Raw genomic sequence first — 19,629 nt, forward strand, 5'->3', positions numbered from 1 at the left:
CTTTTGGTTCACATTTGGTGTGTTTTCGAGAATATTTTACAGCTCCTGCCCGGCCCTTAATTTGCGAATAGAAGGCTGCAAATGTAATTTTACAAGTTCTATATCTAGGCTGCGGCTGACACTTCAGAAAACAAAAACGAGCATCTTGGAACTCAAACAAAAAAGCCAAACAAGACGTATATCACCTTTTTTTTTTTTTTTTTTTGGTGATTAAAGAAATTGACATGAACAGAACCTGCTTCAATATGGTCTGAAATCATTATCAGAAAAAGAAAAGGGTCAGAAAGTTGGACATTTTTTAACGTGATCGCTTAAATTTCAAATGCAACTACAATGACCATGAATCCAAAAAAAATTAAAAATTAAAAATTAAGATCGAATTTACTTTCATCTAATTGAAATCAAGGTGATGTAGCCTCATTTTCTAGCAAAAATAAGGTCCACCCTGAATTCCCCCAGCTGCCAAACATTGGCTTCACAATAAGACAAAAAACAAAATTAGAATAGGTGAGTTGTACAGCTGGCAGTAAAAACAAATTCGCATGAGAATAGATGACTAGTCATTTCGGTTGACTAATCATACTACCTAATATTTAAATGAATGCACTGTATGATTTTTATCTTGAAGGATCTTGATTCCATTTGAGTCATGACAAGGTTAATCTCAATTTCTGTAATTATCTTGAGTGCAGATTTAACATAGCCTAAAATATTGAACTTGACTGATTACATAAGAGATTACAAGTTTGTCAAAAAAAAGCTAAAAATATTAGCTAGACAAAACCTAACAGAACCAATAATAGAATTCATTTTCTCTCTGTTTTCTTCATTACCTCTTCTCTATTTTATGATCTTCATTTTATCTCTGTTTTTTTCATTATCTCTTCTCTATTTTCTGATCTTAACACAAACACAAACACAAACACCCACATTCAATTCTTCTTTTTGAACAATTATATCATTTTGTATTTTTTCTCAAGATTGTTTTTTGATTCACTCTTTTCCTGCACCTCAAGACATTGAAGCCAATCACCTCTTAGTGAATATATTAAGTTCACCAAAATAAAACTTGGGATATGAATATGAGTATGCAAAGATGATTGAGCCAGTATATATGTAGGTAGAATTTCATATAATTCGGGATTTCTATAGAGTACACTAGGTTTAGTCCAATCTTTCTCAATTTATTCTACCACATCACACTATAAAATGATTTTATAATAATATATTTAGTTCACTCTAATATCTTATGTAAATTAAAATATATTTAAATAAAATAAGAAAATAGTGTTATACCCACCCATACAAGCAAAGATTAAAATCTCAATCTTACCATTACTTATCAATTCCAACAAGCATTATTTATTCTAATATATCATGCAAATGGTTGGTTAATAGGTGAAATTTATTATTTAAGGGTATAAAAGCATGAAGGGAGTCATCACACTATTTGTTTCTCCAACTGTTCATATTTTGTGCGTTTTCAAGACTAGCTGAGGAAACTTCACTTCGATTTTTTCAAGAGTTTGAAAATTTTCGTATAACTCTAGGTGTGAATAATCTTTACACATTTTTTACGTGGGAGACAATAGATAAACAAAATAAAAAAATTTCCGTTCATTTTTTATAGAAAAATCTAAGTGATGAGTTTCGAGGTATTTTACATATATGTACACACAAAAATTATATACAAATTGAGTTTCATTCTGTTTTCCCTTTCTTTCAATTAAAACCCCACACACAATCGCAAACTTTTATATGATATATTAAGATACAGAGACTTAATATAATTCATCAATGCGTTATAACATGAGTGAACAACTATAACTACTCCTTATATATATGCATTATGAGCTTCAAAATTTTCCTCTGTATTGTCTGAGTTGTCCTCTATAGACTACGGTATACTTTTTCTTTGGCTGTCTACCTCATTTTTGAAACCTAAATATTTCTTTCTTTAAGGGATATTAGGAAGAAGGGGATCTCTAGAGGCCCAACTATTGGATTGATCATTGATGGGAGGTTGAAGAAGTTGTAATGCATTTTGAGCAACTTGCTAGGAGCGTAGAACTATCAGTCTCTAGTTTACCATAAAGCCCTTGACTGCTAATCAGCGACTTCAAGTTGAAGCTAGGCAAACACACAGAGATATATATAAATATATTATACATTTGGGATCTACTTAATCATCTACATCCATAAATCTTCTTTCAGTCAAAGAGGTAGGACCAAACATGTAATAAGAGTCAAAAGGGCATCAAACGTACGTATTAGTGGGCCGATGAGGATCAGGTACCAGCAAATTCACTACTCCAATGATTTCAACAAGAGAACGTTGTATTGTATATATTAAGAACCATTATCCAAAAGCAGATTCTTATATATATATATACAGAAAAATTCTTTTATGCAGACATTCCGACGTTATTATCGTGTGAACACTACGTATTTTGTACTACATCTCCCTACTTTTCTGTCTGTTTATAATACATTATGCATGATAATAACGTGCGAACATTAGAGAATAACTATCTATATTTCATATATTTTTAAGTAGTTTTTTCTTTCTTCTGTTACTATATATAGCTAGTTAGAGAGTTTGCATGGATCTAAAAATGAAAAGCCTAAATTAAGGGATATGATTTGATCAAAGAACGAGAGTTGAGAGATTATATATTGGATTAATTTTTCGAGGTATTATTCTGAATTGGGTGCGTCAAATTTTTCAAAAGCTAGCTCTCATTAAACCCTAGCTAAAAGTTGGTGGGTGTAGGCATAGGGATTAGGATCGATGCATTTTGAAATCCTTCAACTGAATGGGGGCCATGGTTTGCAGTTAAAGTTGTAGAGAGAGGGGGTATTTCTTTTCTCTCTTCCACTTTACATGTTGGAGAGGAAAGGAATATGAATACAGCTCCTTTCTAACATAAATATTCAACAATGGACCACGCATTTGTCTGATTCTTCTGAGAATCTGATGAAGCGTACGAAATGCATCTATCATATTGTAAACGAGTCATAAGTATCAAACTAGCAAAGTGAACGCGGTGCATTAAATCAAGAAATTGAGCGCAACGATTTTGAGCAGTCACCAATCACTACTAGAAAACTTCTGTATCCGCCATTGGTACACCCGTGACCTATACTAAGGTAGGTCATAGGTTTTTCCATAGTATGTTGGATACGATGAGTTTTACAGAATATGCGTATGTTCCCATTTCAGTGTGTGTTTTTTTCACGGTTTAATTTATAGTTTTATCTTAAAGAATTTCGGTGCAATGTAGGAAGGAAACTACAATGTAGAAAGTCACTTATGCAGCTTGGATGACAATTTATTATTGAATATGCACACAATTATCCTAACAAAAGTCCACAACAATGAACGTCGTCTCTATTCAACTAATCATCTATCCTAAACCAAATTAGGAGGGCCTACACCTATCAACTTCATTGGAACTTTTGGCAATGAAAGCATGCAGCAACGCCAAAAGTGTATATACTATATAGTTTAGAATAAAAATAATAATAATAAAAGGTAGCGTAATGTCATAATGAAAGCACAAAACAGGGTAGGGTATTTGAAAACTAATGAAAGCATAGATAGCAGCATCTATGTATATCCAGTATTATTTATTTCCTAACTTCTGATTCCCCAAATTAATCTTTTTCTTTTAGTGGGGCCCTCATGTCGAAGAAAGAGAGAAGAATGAGGTGATCAATTTGTTCCCGGATCCGCAGGAGGAGGCTCCATACATATTTGATGATATACATGACATAATTATATTTGGTTGTTGCTGGGTTTACTGCACTGCATGTGTAAATGTAGGCCCTTTATATTATTAACTGCTGCGGCTTTGAAACTGGGGTTGATTGAATTAACCAATCAGATTCATAACTGGATGAAAAGGGCCAGTTGCTCTTGAAACTGTATTTGTTCAGCTTAATTCATGCACTGATGTTTCAAAAAGAAACAAAATTTCTCAGCTCAAGAAAAAGATGTGTATCATTTTGTCAGATACGTATCCCTCTTTGTTAATCATATAAAAGCACCAATTGTCAAAGCTAGTTTCAAGGAACCGGATATTTTGATATGTTTGTTTCCACGAAGAGTAAAGAAGCTACATCTTTTGAGTACCTTTTTATTTATTTATTGATGTTGAGTTTTGAACACAAACCGTTACTGAAAGAAGTTGAGGTTTTACCTCAAATCAATTAGCAATGGGGGAGTAGGATAAGTTTATAGTAGATCCCACCTTAGCATTCTCACACGTCCCCGCACGTGTGACAAATTTTCAAACATAACACGTGGACAACATATATTGAGTGACGTGAAGCATGTGTGGCTGTTGGACTTTTATAAGTGGACAATCTGAAGAAAGTTGAGGTTCCATCAAAATCAATTGACAATGGGGGATTAGCCCAACACCTTATAAGTCCATACTACTAAGTCCCACTTTTTCACCTACACATTCTCACAATTAGTACTATAATTTCATGGCTTTTGATGAAGAAGAAAAGATGAAATGCTGGTGAAAAATCAAGGCTGCAATGTACGAGCTGAATTAATGGGGCAGTGAACAACCTTATTAAATGTGGTTTGGAGTATAAGGGTCCAAAAAGTCAAAAAGCCCTGCCAGACACCACGAGATACCAACTTCGTTACCTACCTTTCCATTTGCAAAACCCTAGCTAATTGGTATAATGGTCCAATTAGCCAGTGCCATGTCACTCTATCTAGGATCTAGCTGCTTGAAATTTGGTATTATAAACCATTTTGTATTAGGAGCACAGTTTAACCCATCATGTTTAATTATTGTCTATCAGTCTACTCCATTTAAAACACTTAAAATGACAATGTTTGAAACCATTCAAGTTTGAATTCTTTTTTAAAAAAAATAAAAAAGGAAAGCAAAATGGAGACCAGCTCCTTTAGAAGATAGACTTTCATGTAATAGAAATAGTACTTTTTGTTATTTTCGGCCAATAACGACATGACACTTGAAATAACCTTTTTATGTGTCATTGTATTATTGACCGAGGATAGAACAACAATCCTATCCCCGTTACAATAAAGTTTTTTTTGCTCCTCGAACAGTCTCTCTATGTGGTTCTTTTTCTTTTTACCTCCATTAGGGATTCCCTAAAAGTCTATATCAATTATTATAAAAGAAGAGCACTGAAGTGACACTAATGGGTACAGTAAGAAAGAAAGGAGTGTGAGAGAAGAAGGCAAGAGACCATCTTTTCCACTCACTCCAATTACTGTTTATTGTCTTCCCAAATTAAACATGCAGCTCAATCACTGAAACACTAACTAGATTCTTGGACCAAATTGGTATACGATTCCTAGCAATTATAAAAACTATCCTAACATTTCCTCAAAAATGGTTCCCAGAACCTGCATTGTCCTGCTCTTTCTTCTCTGCTCATTTTCTTCTCTTGCCACAGCATTCCTCAACCTCACTCTTCCTGGCCAACATCCCAACCCAGAAGAAGTTGTTCAAGAAGTTCATAGGTAAATACATAGCTTTAATTACCTCCTCTGTTTTTTCTTCCTCTGTTTTCTTCTGTTTCTCAGCCTTTTGTAGATCTGAGTTATCAATCTTAACTTTTTTTTCCCTTTATTTTTCAGGAAGGTTAATGCTTCTTTGGCAAGAAGGCAAATGCTGCAAGGAACCATAAAATACCAGGACTCTTCATGCCTAACAGGAAACCCAATAGATGACTGTTGGAAATGTGACCCAAATTGGCCAAACAACAGGCAGAGCTTAGCAGATTGTGCAATTGGGTTTGGCCAATATGCTCTTGGAGGCAAAGGTGGTGAGTATTATATTGTCACAGACTCTTCTGATGATGATGCTGTGAATCCAAGGCCAGGCACACTGAGATATGCTGTGATACAGACTGAGCCTCTCTGGATTGTGTTCCCTGGCAACATGCTCATCAAGCTCTCCCAAGAGCTCATCTTCAACAGCTACAAGACCCTTGATGGCCGTGGAGCCAATGTCCACATTGTGGGTGGTGGCTGCATCACGTTGCAGTTCATAAGCAATGTCATCATCCACAATGTGCATATCCACCACTGTTATCCGTCAGGTACATGAGTTTTCCACTTCATTTCATGAATTTTTATTTACCATATATGCATGGTTTGCTCGTAGTTTAAGTTTATCCAGATTTACTTGATACTTATGATTTACGAATGATTGCACATATTTAGTTTTATCTAATATATGTGACTTAGACCGAGTGTATCTAGATTTACTTTAGATTTACCTTGAAACACTTTGCCGAGTTGTTTTTGCTTTTACTAAAAAATAATTTCGGTGTACGCTCTTGGAATTAGCTCAAGTGGCGGAGGAGTTTGAGAAAAATTGGTTAGGATTAGAATAAGTTAAGAGTTTGATTCCTTTCCATGTAGGTGACGCTAATGTGCGTTCAAGCCCAACCCACTACGGCTACCGCACAAAATCAGACGGTGATGGGATCTCCATCTTTGGATCCAAAGACATATGGATAGACCATTGCAGCCTATCACACTGCAAGGATGGTCTGATAGATGCAGTGATGGGGTCCACAGGGATCACAATATCAAACAACTACTTCTCCCACCACAATGAGGTGATGCTTTTGGGACACAGTGATGACTATTTGCCTGACACAGGCATGCAAGTGACCATAGCCTTCAATCACTTCGGTGAAGAACTGGTGCAGAGAATGCCAAGGTGCAGAAGAGGCTACATCCATGTGGTCAACAATGACTTTACTCAATGGGAAATGTATGCGATCGGGGGCAGTGGAAATCCTACAATAAATAGCCAAGGCAATAGATACACTGCTCCATCAAACCCTAATGCCAAGGAGGTGACAAAGAGGGTGGAGACAGCAGAAGGGAAGTGGAAGGATTGGAACTGGAGATCAGAGGGGGACATTTTGGTAAACGGAGCATTCTTTGTGGCTTCAGGGAAGGGTGTTGAGTTTAACTATGAGAAGGCCTACAGTGTGGAGCCCAAGTCTGCTGTTCTCATTGACCAGCTCATCATGCATGCTGGTGCCCTTGGAGTTGGTGGCAGGTCTCTCTCTTTTTCTTTTTTGTCTCTTTTTCTTTCTCTATGCTCTCTTTTTCCCTCTTTTTTACTCTTTTTTACTTTTCTTAATTATCTATGTACTACTTTGATTATCTCCACTAAGTTCATGCCAAAATTATGGTGGGCTGATTCTAAGCTCAAACTTGAAGAAGTTAGATTTACTTGGTTTTAGGTTGGGCTCATCTTGGGCCTCTATTTTGCTTAATTTTGGACCAAATAGGACTTGTAGCACAATGTTTCACTTCTTTGATATCTCTGCATCCATGAAAATGAGCCCAAGATGTCTCTTTTTACTTTTGGTAAAAGAGAATTGAAATTGACTACTCAATTCATGTAGGATGTGTTTGGTAGGGTTTTTCTTAGTGCTAAACCAACTTTTGAATTTACAAAAGCACTTTTGATAGTGTTTGGTAATAAACAGAAGTGCTTTTTGCGGTCAAAGAAACATAATTATCTAGTGGACAAATTTTCAAAAAGCGCGTAGTTGCTGTGAATATGTAAAGTCTTGGGTTGAAATGGTAAAACTAAGACCCGTGCAATGTTATACTCTGGAAGTTATGGCAATGCATGATGCAATTTTGAATGAACAGGGACAACAACCTGGGGAAGTGGAGCTCTGGATCCAACGGTGACGGAAACGGTTTAGGGTCAGGTCCAGACTATACGGATGACATGTCGGGAAGTAGCAGCAGGAACAATCCACTGCCACTTTCATCCACATCCATCCTCTTCTCCTTTTTTATCTCATTGTCAAGCTTGTTATTTTTGTATATTATCCCAGACATGCATTTCACAATGAGAAAATAATCAATGGTTTCAATTGCTTTTATATTTATATCATCAATGTCTCTGCATATTTGGTACACAAGAGAGAAGATAGAGAAGACATAAGAGCAATAGAATCTGCAGTCTTTTGCTTTAGACTAGTTATAACTATAGTTTAATTTACTTTTAATTAGGATGAGATGTCTTCTCTGGAGCATCTACATCTAACTCTTAGGGCAGGTTTTGTACAACATTTGAAAGGACTAAAAGTGCTTTCTGAAGAAGTCATGAATCATTTCGAAGTGTTTTTCCAGTAAGTATTTGGATTTTTAATAAAAAATAATTTCAACGTTCTTCTAATAAAAACACTACGCACTTCTAAAAAAACGCTCATAAGTATAACTGCTTCCTATAAAAGCAGTCTCACATGAGCCCTTAGCTATACTAAAAATGGACAAAGAGTGATGCAGTTCCCAGCTAGTTCCAATTTATATTGAAGTTGAACAGCTCTTTATATCCATTGGAACATTCAGTCCAGGTTACCAATTTAAATAGTAATGTTCGGCTGGGTGGACAGAATGGTAACGAGGTATTGGTGGTAGGTTTTGATACCAGCTTTTTTTTTTTTTTTTTTTTAATTTTTTTTTTAAGGACGTTCCCTATTGATAGGGGCGATAATATAATAAACTCATACACACACTACACGGATTAGGATTCGAACCCATGACCTTGTCTGGGGGAGCAATTACTTCAAAGTTCAAACCACTACACTAGCAAGTCCTTTGCGCATTTTGAATCTTTAGAGATTCATGTAATTACCAAACTTACTTGGTTAACTGATCTTTATAATTCAATGTTGGAGAGCAACTTAATTTACGGCGATGCTTTCTTACTCCCAAATGCTGCAGAATTTTTATCAGTTAAAGTTGAAGGGTTAAATCACAGCCATCTTAGATTAGTTCTTGTTACTGATCTCAACTCTATTAGCAGCTTGTTTTGCTGATTAAATCTATCTCCCACCATGCATCTTATTTCTCTAACAAAATAAATTGGTCATCGATCACTTTCTTCTTCATTGTTTTAACTCTTACTTAGCAGCTACGGTACCTTGGTAGGTCTGTTTAATTATACATCAGATGACCTTAATTCGCATGTAGAATAACAAGAAATAAGCTCTGCCAGCTTGAAATCCACTTGACATAAAGCACATTACTGAAGTGAAGAGTATATATATATATGCCAAGATTGGTTATTTTGTTCGTTAATTTGAATTATTTGGTTATGAAATTTGAAGTTGGATGCTTCTCTCTCTCTCTCTCTCTCTCTCTCTCTCTCTCTCTCTCTCTCTCTCTCTTTAGGGTGGAAAGTTTGGATGCATTAGTTAAGCTTAGTCGTTTTTTTTCCTAAACTGTTTGTCTTATATGATTATATCTACCAGCATTTACGATGATGATAGGAAACTGCAACAGTTTAGAAGAGAAACTTGAGAAAATTTCAATTTGATTAAGATGGTTCTACATCACATACATGCATGCCACTTTGAATTACAATTTGAAGGCTCTAAGTGATCGAAGTGACAAAAAATATTCACCATTCATACTCTGGCCCATTCATTCTTGTAAGGCAATCAGCTGCGCCATAATTGTTTCATGTAGACATGCTGAAGTTGGAAGGAAGAAGTTGTGTTTCTCGTAGCAGCAACGCGATTTACAATCTAGAGGCTCGGAGTTCATGTGATCCGCAATTCAAAATATTAAGCGTCTGTTAGTTCATGTCCCAGAGGAAACTTGGACACTCCCACCTATTGCTATCATCTGGAGTCCATGTCGGATGACACAAATCTGACTCTACACTATTACAGTCCTGATTATAGTTTATTCCGCTTTGTTCGCTTGATAATTCGGATATCCAATCTGATAACCTGGTTTCGTACGGAGAATTTGTCAATGCAAATTCCGATAAACCCAGATCATCAGAGCAAGCATCCTTGGCTCCACATAAATTTGAAACAGAGTCATGGTGTTGATTAAAGTTGTACTGTTTTTCAGCACTCATATCACCTTCCTGAAAGAAAAGACTTTGCTGGCCTTTGTTTGATGTACATTGGAAGTTTCCTGCAGACAGAGCAAGTGTTAGTAATGCAGAGGAAAAAACTGTAAGTAGATAAATAACCTTAGCAGTAACATATATCAGAAAGCAGAAAAGAATGATGAAGTTCTGTACCATCTTGAATTGGTTCTTTCTTCTTTAAATATGTCCTCCAGTAATTCTTGATCTCATTATCGGTTCTTCCTGGAAGCATTCGAGCAATCGTCGACCACCTACATGACGGATTTAGTTAGAGGACCACTTATCAAAATTGGTAAACATAACTTATGCACTTAGGCAGCAGTGCTAGTAGTGCAGCATGAAGGTGGTAATGTCAAAACTTGAATAGGTAAAGACAAGAAAATTAAGAACCTTACTTGTTGCCCCAACGTTCATGAAGATGAAGGATTATTTTCTCTTCTTCGACAGTGATACGTCCATGCTTAAGATTTGGACGGAGATAGTTCAACCACCTCATCCTGCAACTCCTACCACTCCTCCTTAGACCTGCAGCATGTAAACAGATTCTAAATTTCTGTTCTCCATATATGTAAACTGAGTTATCTCCAAAATTAACTAATAAGAATCACATGTAATGTACGTACCTGATTCTTTCGCTAAAGCATCCCACCTCCGATTTCCATTTAGATTTACGTAGCCTGTGAGTCGTTCATCTTCCTCTTCAAGCCATGGACCTTTGCGCAGTTTTTCTCCTTCCATGTCTGCTTGACAAGTCATTATTGGTGTGACAAACCAAGAGACATTAAACCTTTATATACGAGAAGCAAAGGTAACTAGGAGTTGGAGAAAAGAGAAAAAAGAGAAAAAACGAAATGGTGATTAGAACCTCTTACATGCCACACTAGGTGGACACATCACTAGTTTGTGGGAACTCCACCATTGGTTTACATAAATTCATGCTAATAAGGCAACAATTAGGTCATCTATGAAGGTGAACAGTTGATAATTCTTGTTCTATCTCCCTTCTTGCATCACATTTTTTGTCTCTATAAGCAGATGTTGTCCTTCCATGAAAATTATATTATTGATTTTACTGCAGCATATATAGATATTTATTTTGTCTCTGCTTATTTTAGAAAGTTAGCAGAGCAACATTGCTATATGATTGCATAAAAAAGAGAGGATAGAGATAACGTTTTGGAAGGTGGCCAAGTGAAGCAAGATTTTGAAATAGATTAATAGATCTTGTGGATACTTTTCATTGGCATATCTGGAAACAACTCTGGACCGGCTGCACATCACTTGATCCTAGAGAGGAGGAAGGGTTTGTTCTCAAATGAAACCAGAAATGATAGTCAAATTTAATAAAGAAATTAGAATTGTGTTGATGATGGCGATTGGATCCAAGAACTTGATTTGGGGCTTTCATTTAATTCAAAACCATTTTACAAGCTTCAAGGGTCAAGAGCATAAGCTGCATGCCAACTTTATATGCATACATTCGCGTAGTGCATGTACAGTGAAGCGAAAGCGTTCAAAAATAACGAAACTTCACATTACTCAAAACCTCATATAATTTAAATTTAAAGTATTAATGTAACATATTGAACTAAAAGCAGTAGAGTTATGGGGCCAAAACAACATTGAAAAAAGGGAACTCATGCCACAATCCAAAACAAGAACCCTCCCGCGTCTGATCTATAGATACTAGGAACTACGTACACCTTAACTGCAGAACAAGCAAGAAGGCGACACAAGGGGAGATCTTATTATGTCATTCTTCCTGAACCGGCTTCTGCTGACTGCAAGTACTTGTCCTCTTGATAACGGGAATGCATGCACTAGCGATCTATGAATGTTTATTCTGCAGAGCAAGAAGGCGACACAAGGGGAGATCTTATTATGTCATTCTTCCTGAACCGGCTTCGGCTGACTGCAAGTACTTGTCCTCTTGATAACGGGAATGCATGCACTAGCGATCTATGAATGATTTATTCATGAGATTGACAGCATCATCCATGAACTGCATCATAGACATGACAAATGTATTAATTAAAAAGTCCTTTGCAAATATGGATTTTCATGTTTTATGTATGAAAGCATAGTTTGTTGTTTCCCGTCAAAACTAAGTACTTGACAAGAATCAAACAAGAGTACACCACCAATTATCAACAACAAATAGTGGAAACTACAATTTAAGACCGAGGACTCAAAGAAAGGGTGGAGCATAAAGTATTTTCTTGCTCATTCACTTCAGAACAAGTGAAGGCAAAAAATTTCCAGAGAACTTTTAATTTAGCACTATAAATCTTCCACTAGTCAGCTATAACTAAAACCCAACCTCCTTCCACCTTGTAACAAAAATCATAACTTTTTAGGAAAACCAGGTCTAGTCTGCATACACTAGGCCACAGCCTGAAAAGACAAGCTGATTAATTTACAGAATGCTTAACCACAGAAAACATTTGGCAGCAATGAAATATATGCATGTATCCAGTTTTGAATTTCATTATGGTGCTGTGTGAAGATCATTTTCAGAATTTTTATGGCAATTTGACACAAAAGAATTAATTTTTATTTCTTCAAATGATACAAGAGAACAAAATGGCATGATATTATTTTCAGCAAATCTAACCAGGCAAACCAGGAATGTTCTGTCACAAGCTGGTTTTATTATTGGACAAATTTCATTTTATTCGTACTTTTTCATTCCATGAAATTGGGAACCAATTCATCAGCAATTTAAGTTGGGGGCAGCACCGTTTCTCAAGGGCATTTGCACTTTATTTATTTATGTATTTATTTTTGGTATAAAGCTATCTGCTCTCATTACCGAGTCAAGAATGTTAACTCCAAAAGGTGAAAACAGATATGAAACATGGAAATTTACCTTTCCAAGCTGCTTGAGCTCTCGTCCAACTGGTTCCAAAAATTTCAAGTTAACTTCAATAGGCCATACCTGCATGAAAATCAGGGATCAATTAAAAGAATAATAACAAAGAAGCACAAGAGGCAAGGTATACATAATAATAAGTAAAAACTTGATATATCTATGACACGGGCACAATATGCAAATCAAAGCATTAAGATTTCTCTATACTATTCAAGCACAGGATCTGCCTTCCTAAAAGTAGAAATACATGACTAAATACACCTCCGGAGAAGCAGAATAAATAATTATACAAAACAATTCCAGACTTTTAATAAAGTAATAAAATTTTACGGGTAACATGAGATAGAGAAAAAAGATAAGACCCTAGTTAGAACATAAAGGCAATGTCTTATGGTACAAAGTTCGAACTTTACAATGAACACCTGGTTTAAAGGTAAAAAAAGAACAAAAGGCAAACTAACAACATTGGCGCCAAGAAGAAGCAGAAGTTTCTATTCTAAATGTGCATAGTTAGCACAACATATATACGAGGAAAACATATAATAACAGCCATAGCACTCTACCAAGAATTTACAGCCAGCAACTATTGGCGTATACTTACTACTTATTCGCATATGCCACCATAGTTGCACACACAACCCACATAATGCTCAAGTTATTTGTGAATATAATTGAAGAATCGCATTACTTACATACAAATGAGGAAAATTGAACTAACCCATGAAACCATTGGTCAAAATTTGGGAGCTAAGAAACTTATTGAAGGCAGAATGAACCAAATAAGTTTGCATATATTTTAGTGATGAAAAAAAAGAAAAAGAGTACGAGGCAACCTTGACACCAAGTAACTTGATAGGTGTAACTTGTCCCGGGACAATGCACTCAGGGCCTGCTGCTTCCACTATGGCTTCCATTGCTAACCCACTTCCTACCGGGTTCGGGTGCTGCAAAATTAGACTTTTTTACGATGACCCAGAGGAGAAAGATAAATAATAAAAAAACAAAGCAATTACAAGTGTAGAAGGAGAGTGAGGTGTGTGAGATAGAGAAAAGGAACCTTCATGACAGAGATGGCATAATTGGAAGTAGGGTTCTGGGTTATTCGGAGAACAGGGGAATGGTGAATTTTGGGTATGGGTTTGGTGTTTGAGGCCCTCCAAGGCACGTCCTTTGGCAGTGAAGAACCACCTCCTCCTCCTTTACGGGACATGCCCTTCTTTCGTAGAGAGAGAGAGTCTGTGTGTCTGATTTTGAGTTGATGATGAATCGATGCTGAAGAAGCCACAAGATGATGGATAAATCGCTCAGGACCTGAGGTTTGTATCTTTTGGAGCGGCCTCTGTTTTTTCCTTTTCTTGTTTTTGATTTGTGGGGTTTTCTAATTTGTGACTAAGAGATAGGGGAAAATGATATATCTTTATTGGACGCTTTTCTTTTTGTCATACAGAAATAAAAATAAAAACCTTTCAATTCCTAATTTCTTTTCATAATTTTATTTGCTTTATATCAGGAATTTCTTCTTAGTATTTTGATCTAGAAAAATTGTTCTTTCGAAAAACTTTGCAACTTTGCATAGAACAGGTCAAAGCCTATATAAATTTTCAGAAAACTAAAAGAAAATTCCTTTTTTTGGAAAATACACAATCTGTATTTGGATCATATCTTAATCTGTTAGTTTATCTCCAGTCTCTCTATTTCTCTTAAGCTCTTTTTGAAACACATATCAAAAATACAAAATTACAGACATTTAAATCTCACAACTTTTGACAAAAAACCCACTAATGTAGTAATTTAAAGTATTTACTCTCTCAAATAAGGTCTTGAATTCAAGTCCTAGCATTCATATAGTACGTGTGAATTTAGTATATTATCCCTCTCTCAATAGGAAAGGTCTTAAATAAAATAAAATAAAATAAAAAAATCTCACAACTTTTGGGACGCTTCTTTATGTAATGGCATAATTTCACCTAATTAATCTGAAACGCTTGGAGAGGGAAAAAAAACACCTCAAAAAATGTGGGGGGGGAAGTGCACAATATATTTCACAAATAATTCTTAATCTGCAGCATATTGCTAACAAATTCCGTACATCTTAAATTACATTTATCACTGCTTCTTCTGATATTTTCAATGATTGGAACAGAGATCAAAAAATTAAAAGACAAAAATTATATATTAAAAAAGAATACCACCAAAATGAGAGGAGAGGATTTATCTTCAATCCATCCATTCATTTTCCAATTGCGGGGGCACATGAAACCCTCGTTGATCATTTAGGCTGTAACCATATCATCTTCCCCTCTCTGTGTTGCCGCATCTGCCAGTTTTTTCCATGTCAACTCCCGCTGTTCTTCCACCTCTCTGGACCTGGCCTCTCTCTCCGCAAGCTGCCTCTGGCACTCTTCAAACAAGTCAGCATCCATTTCCAAAAACATTTTTCGAACATTGACGGTCAGCCCATGAACTGCTTGGTTCCAGTGACTTTGGATATTCCTCTCCAATGCCTCAAAAATAATTGGTAGAGTGACATTCCGGTTCTGAGCAATTAAACCCACAATGTGCTCATTATTCCACAGAAAGAGTGCTCGTTCCGCAACCTGCATTGCAAATGTGACTAAGCAAAATTTTCAAGAAAGGATATTCTTAGAGTAAAATACAACTTTAGAAGTTTTGATTTGGAGTCTGATCCTCTCACCAATTCATTAATGATGAACATTTGGAAACATTAGTACAAAGTCCTAACAACATTACTCTTACCAGATCAACACAAGTTATTGCAAAATTAACAAACATTACATTTATATAGTCCTAACAACATGTCCCTTCACCAAATTAACACAAATTACTCTTATCAGAAAACTTGCTTCAAGCCAACAACATTCATAACACAAGACAGGAACCCAATTAAAAATTTCCAATCTTTTACCTCCTTAATTCTTTTCGTTGACATTTGTAACTTGTTTAATAGAATACCAAAATATAGCCTCACGCGCAGCACTAAGCACATGCATAACAGCAAGCACAAAAGTTGACAAAATTCCAAAATATTTAATTCATAAAAATGAAAAGTGGAGCACTTTAGGTTCAAATCTTTGCTGCAGTCTAGAAAAACTAGTNTGCACAAATATCAATGGTAAAGGGAAAAAGAAAACCTACTGCTGATGATGCTATAATAAGAATAAGTCGGGCTGTTTCATTGGATCATTACATATTGGTGCCAGGTTTATTTATAACAATTCATGCATGGATCAATATAGAATGTATTTCACAGATCAGGAAACTTATCAGCAGAAAGCTAAATAGGGATGGACGGAAATCACCAAAACAATGTCAAACACAGCAAGCATGTTGAAAGTTAGGTTATCTAAGGTGAACCATTCTAGGATATTTCCCACCTAGTTGTGCTTTTTCCCCCTAAGGTTGACACTGCATGCTTTCAGTTATCTTATAATGGTTCTTGATGTGATAAGTATCTAACTACTTCTCCCATATCAAGTTATTTGGCATCTATTCCTACAGACAGAGTACAAGTTGATCTCTCATTCCATCCACTTTATTGCAGCCTATCTGCTTATTCAATAGAAATCCAAAATGTCAAAAACACTAGCATTTTTAACGTACTACATGGGCATTTCTAAGAAATTAGCATATCAAAGATCTTTCCCCATGGGAGAAACACGCAAGTAAACATTCATTTGGTCCCCACTATAACAGAATGGGACTCTCATTAGCACATTATCAGCATCAAAAGGACTACAAATAAGTAAATTCATCAAACAAAGATAAACAGATTAAAGCTGCAGCCTCATGCAGAAAGAGGAGTACTAGTTTCAGAAAGATTTTGGAAACCTGTATTTGGGTTACAATAAATGTTCTCTATGCATAAGCAAATGCGAGAATATAACATAATATGGCACCTTTCACAAACAGCTGCAGTTTCCATTTGTGAAACATGTCATATGAAGAAACAGCTCAATCCATCGATAACATGAAAACAAAATATATGTACAATGAAGGCATAACAAAATAAAAAAATTTGAATTCAGAAAAAGAAAATGGAAAGGTGAAACTTTGGACCAAGCAGAAACGGAAAAATGCCAGTAAGTTATATTCATAAAATAAACAGTGAAAAAAAATATATCATTAGGATCCATTTGTCTTAAACAAAGAAGTTAAAGAATTAGTTTAAAGCTTCAGCAAAATGAAGCATACCCAATAAAATTTGTAAATATTCCCAAACCTGGAAATGAGAGCTATTGAGGCAGCGAGCAATATGTCTGAAAAGAGGAACCATGCAACGCTGAAATTCGGCAGCTTGTGTAGCCTCCAGAACTTCTTCAATTTCTCCAAGGAAAAGAACTTCCTTCTAGCAATTGGTCAAAGGCCAGTATTTCAACAGACCCCTAACAACCGTATCTGCCAATTTGTAATCCTTTTCAACAAATTGGGTTATGCAGTAGGACAGCTGCTGATGATAAACTGCAATTGACTTCGGCTTATGCAGCGGTATAAGTGCCCGAACAAGAAATAACTTATGCTCCTCTTTCATTGGTAGTGCAAACCCATTAATTATGCTCCCAAGAATCTCTAAAAGCTCAGCAATGCCGCTGTGCCTCTCAGTCTCATAAATAAACCGATAGAATATGTTATTGATGGCTTTCCTGATGAAGGGTCGGTGCACCATGAACTTCCCGTATACTCGGTGAAGAATGTTTTTCAAGTACTCACGCTCACGCGGGTCCTCAGCAGAGTCAAACAAATCGAGTAGCTTCAACACAAACGAGTGATCAATATAACGCTTGGCAACCTTGGTAACAGTATCAGATGACACAATGTACCTACGAAGGAGCTCATAAACCAACTGCAAATGAGGCCATGATGGCTCCAAATAAAACTCCTCCTCTTCAGGATCGGCATTCTCTTGGCCCGTGTTTTCATGAGACACAGGGGGCAAGCAACGAAATATATTAACAGAAACCATTTTGATCATCTCCTATTGACATGTCTCGGTGATCTTACCCGACCCACATTGTATGAAATCAACCAATTCCAAAAGGGTTTGACGCTTAATTTCCTTTTCTCTAGGGGTCTTAAGGGTATCAGAGAAATCAAATTGAAAGCAACAAACCTGCAATTTGCGAAGAAACAGGGTCTGGCGTTCGGAGACGGGAGCGTCACGGAAGAACGGATGAGGCTCGATGGTGCCCGAAGGCGGTAACGCCGTTATCCCCGGAGCCCCACCCGAATTGGGACCTGAAGCAGCCGGCCCGGCCAGGGACGCGTGGTTTACAACCACATTCGCGACTGCCCCGTAATTTTGGGTCCCCGGCGGGCCGTACCCGTACGACGAAGGATCATGAGAATCGGACTTGGAGGGCTTCTTGTTTCCCTTGATGATCTTCTTGAACATAATTTCCCAATGCAGCAACGAATCCTAAACCCTAGAATTGGGGGTGAGGATTGGATTGGAATCAAAACGAGCTCGGAGATGTTGAAAAAAAAAAACGATTGGCGATCAGATTCAGCATGCATGGAACAACAACCCCAGATTCTCAATCAATCAATCAATCAATCCCTGCAACTCTTATTCAATTTGTGATTTCTGCGTCGGAAGACGAAATTGAAACTGAAAAGGGGCGTGCGGAACCAAGAAATGTACCGTCTTTGGAGTTTCGAATCGGAGAGAGATGTGGGTGGTGGTTGGTGGATCCGAAATGAAAGTCATCTGAGTCGGATCGCCAGAATGCCGGCTACTTGATCGGACGGTAGTGGTTCCGGCGATCAACCCTATGAGAGAAAAAGCGAAGGAGAGAGAGAAAGAGAGAGTGTGTATGGAAGTGGAGGGCGGATAATTGAGGAAAATGAGAAAATTAAAAAACCAAGAAAAGTTTAAAACAGCAAAAGTGGGAATGATTGCAAAAACGCCCTTTATAAATAATTTTAAAAAAAACACACTGACACTTGTTTATTTAAAGAATAATTTGTATTTATTTTTTTTTTTTTGTTGGAAATTAGTTTAACAAAAAAAAAATTAGTTTAGTTTAGTTTTTTAAGTTTTCGGTTATTTTGCACGTGATGCACGAGTGAAGGAACTGATAAATCTGAAAATATAAGACTTTTTTTTTTTTAATTTAAATTTAAATTTTTGGTATTAAAATCTGAGATGTGTGTGTTGTTTTTCAGGTTGGGGAGATCTTACCATGTTTATGTTTCCTTAACCTTGGATGGAAGTTTGGATTGGATCCTTGTAGGTGTTGGTGGGCCCCCACTGTTTCGAGGATAATGCTGAGGGCAAAAAATAGTAAAGTTCCTATTTTTAGGTTGGTTCTAATTTTGTGTAATTTGCTGGGTGGTATCCAAAATAGAAAATAGAAAAAAAAGCCAAGCATCTCCAAATTTTATTGTTATCTTTTGTATTGGATATATTATATTATCCATAGGGAAGTCCAATTAGCATAATTTTTTTCCTTATGCGAAATATAACGAAGATATTTAGATCAAGTTGAATATACCTAAATTTTTGTAGATTCTTTAAAAAGTTCGAATTAAATACTTTAGATTTTAAAATTTCTTTGAAATTTATTAAAATCACAATTAAATCCTCCCTAGGTGGGTGGCCTCTATTTCTCTCCTCATCCCCTTCCTTCCCCTCCTTATCCTAGACCTTCCCATGCCCTCTCCACTTTTGATCCTCGCTCATCGCCTTTAATGCTTCCGTCTTGACTGAGTTTGGTGGTTATTTGGCTGCATCAGCAACAACGTGGTAGTAGATCAAGTTTTATTTTACTTGTTTTGTGCAGTTTTTTGAGTTGTAATAAGTGTGTTAACTCTTTC

The 19,629-nt window shown here is 36.4% G+C and overlaps 4 protein-coding genes across 5 annotated transcripts; 1 reads left to right on the top strand and 3 right to left on the bottom strand.

Annotated features, from left to right (window-relative positions):
* Positions 1 to 5,187: 5,187 nt before the first annotated feature.
* Positions 5,188 to 7,923, top strand: LOC117635275 (probable pectate lyase 12). The gene is made up of 4 exons (XM_034369621.1): positions 5,188 to 5,515; positions 5,633 to 6,096; positions 6,422 to 7,073; positions 7,679 to 7,923. Exons 1-4 carry the CDS (start codon positions 5,385 to 5,387, stop codon positions 7,893 to 7,895), a joined length of 1,464 nt encoding a protein of 487 aa, XP_034225512.1. The 5' UTR covers positions 5,188 to 5,384; the 3' UTR covers positions 7,896 to 7,923.
* Positions 7,924 to 9,617: 1,694 nt separating this feature from the next.
* LOC117635281 (transcription factor MYB27) lies at positions 9,618 to 10,679 on the bottom strand. Its single transcript, XM_034369627.1, has 4 exons — positions 10,547 to 10,679; positions 10,319 to 10,448; positions 10,077 to 10,174; positions 9,618 to 9,967 (listed from the first exon to the last, which is right to left on the bottom strand). The coding sequence occupies exons 1-4, from the start codon at positions 10,677 to 10,679 to the stop codon at positions 9,618 to 9,620; spliced, it is 711 nt and encodes a 236-aa protein (XP_034225518.1).
* A 764-nt stretch (positions 10,680 to 11,443) lies between these two features.
* Positions 11,444 to 14,246, bottom strand: LOC117634424. 2 transcript variants are annotated; one of them, XM_034368530.1, is made up of 5 exons: positions 13,853 to 14,246; positions 13,629 to 13,739; positions 12,793 to 12,861; positions 11,891 to 11,925; positions 11,444 to 11,759 (listed from the first exon to the last, which is right to left on the bottom strand). In XM_034368530.1, the coding sequence occupies exons 1-5, from the start codon at positions 14,003 to 14,005 to the stop codon at positions 11,744 to 11,746; spliced, it is 384 nt and encodes a 127-aa protein (XP_034224421.1). In that variant the 5' UTR covers positions 14,006 to 14,246; the 3' UTR covers positions 11,444 to 11,743. The 2 variants fall into 2 exon arrangements, with proteins under 2 accessions (XP_034224421.1, XP_034224420.1); XM_034368529.1 differs by lacking the exon at positions 11,444 to 11,759 and having other exon boundaries at positions 11,779 to 11,925; positions 13,853 to 14,185.
* Positions 14,247 to 14,812: 566 nt separating this feature from the next.
* LOC117634206 (serine/threonine protein phosphatase 2A 57 kDa regulatory subunit B' beta isoform) lies at positions 14,813 to 18,663 on the bottom strand. Its single transcript, XM_034368178.1, is given in 2 exon segments — positions 14,813 to 15,392; positions 17,036 to 18,663. Coding segments are annotated over 2 exon segments (1,494 nt in total). The 5' UTR covers positions 18,206 to 18,663; the 3' UTR covers positions 14,813 to 15,068.
* Between the last annotated feature and the right edge of the window lie 966 nt (positions 18,664 to 19,629).

This window comes from Prunus dulcis, chromosome 7, assembly GCF_902201215.1.
Source record: "Prunus dulcis chromosome 7, ALMONDv2, whole genome shotgun sequence".
NCBI classification, from domain to species: domain Eukaryota; kingdom Viridiplantae; phylum Streptophyta; class Magnoliopsida; order Rosales; family Rosaceae; genus Prunus; species Prunus dulcis.

Excerpts from the sequence above, each read along its gene's own strand:
- LOC117635275 (XM_034369621.1), top strand. The coding sequence starts at position 5,385 with ATGGTTCCCAGAACCTGCATTGTCCTGCTCTTTCTTCTCTGCTCATTT. Across the intron at positions 5,516-5,632 it reads GTTGTTCAAGAAGTTCATAG|GAAGGTTAATGCTTCTTTGG; the intron begins GTAAATACATAG and ends TTTATTTTTCAG. Across the intron at positions 7,074-7,678 it reads GCCCTTGGAGTTGGTGGCAG|GGACAACAACCTGGGGAAGT; the intron begins GTCTCTCTCTTT and ends TTGAATGAACAG.
- LOC117635281 (XM_034369627.1), bottom strand. The coding sequence starts at position 10,679 with ATGACTTGTCAAGCAGACATGGAAGGAGAAAAACTGCGCAAAGGTCCA. Across the intron at positions 10,449-10,546 it reads TGCTTTAGCGAAAGAATCAG|GTCTAAGGAGGAGTGGTAGG; the intron begins GTACGTACATTA and ends TACATGCTGCAG. Across the intron at positions 10,175-10,318 it reads CATGAACGTTGGGGCAACAA|GTGGTCGACGATTGCTCGAA; the intron begins GTAAGGTTCTTA and ends TCCGTCATGTAG.
- LOC117634424 (XM_034368530.1), bottom strand. The coding sequence starts at position 14,005 with ATGTCCCGTAAAGGAGGAGGAGGTGGTTCTTCACTGCCAAAGGACGTG. Across the intron at positions 12,862-13,628 it reads TCAAGTTACTTGGTGTCAAG|GTATGGCCTATTGAAGTTAA; the intron begins GTTGCCTCGTAC and ends ATTTTCATGCAG. Across the intron at positions 11,926-12,792 it reads AGCTCAAGCAGCTTGGAAAG|TTCATGGATGATGCTGTCAA; the intron begins GTAAATTTCCAT and ends TCTATGATGCAG.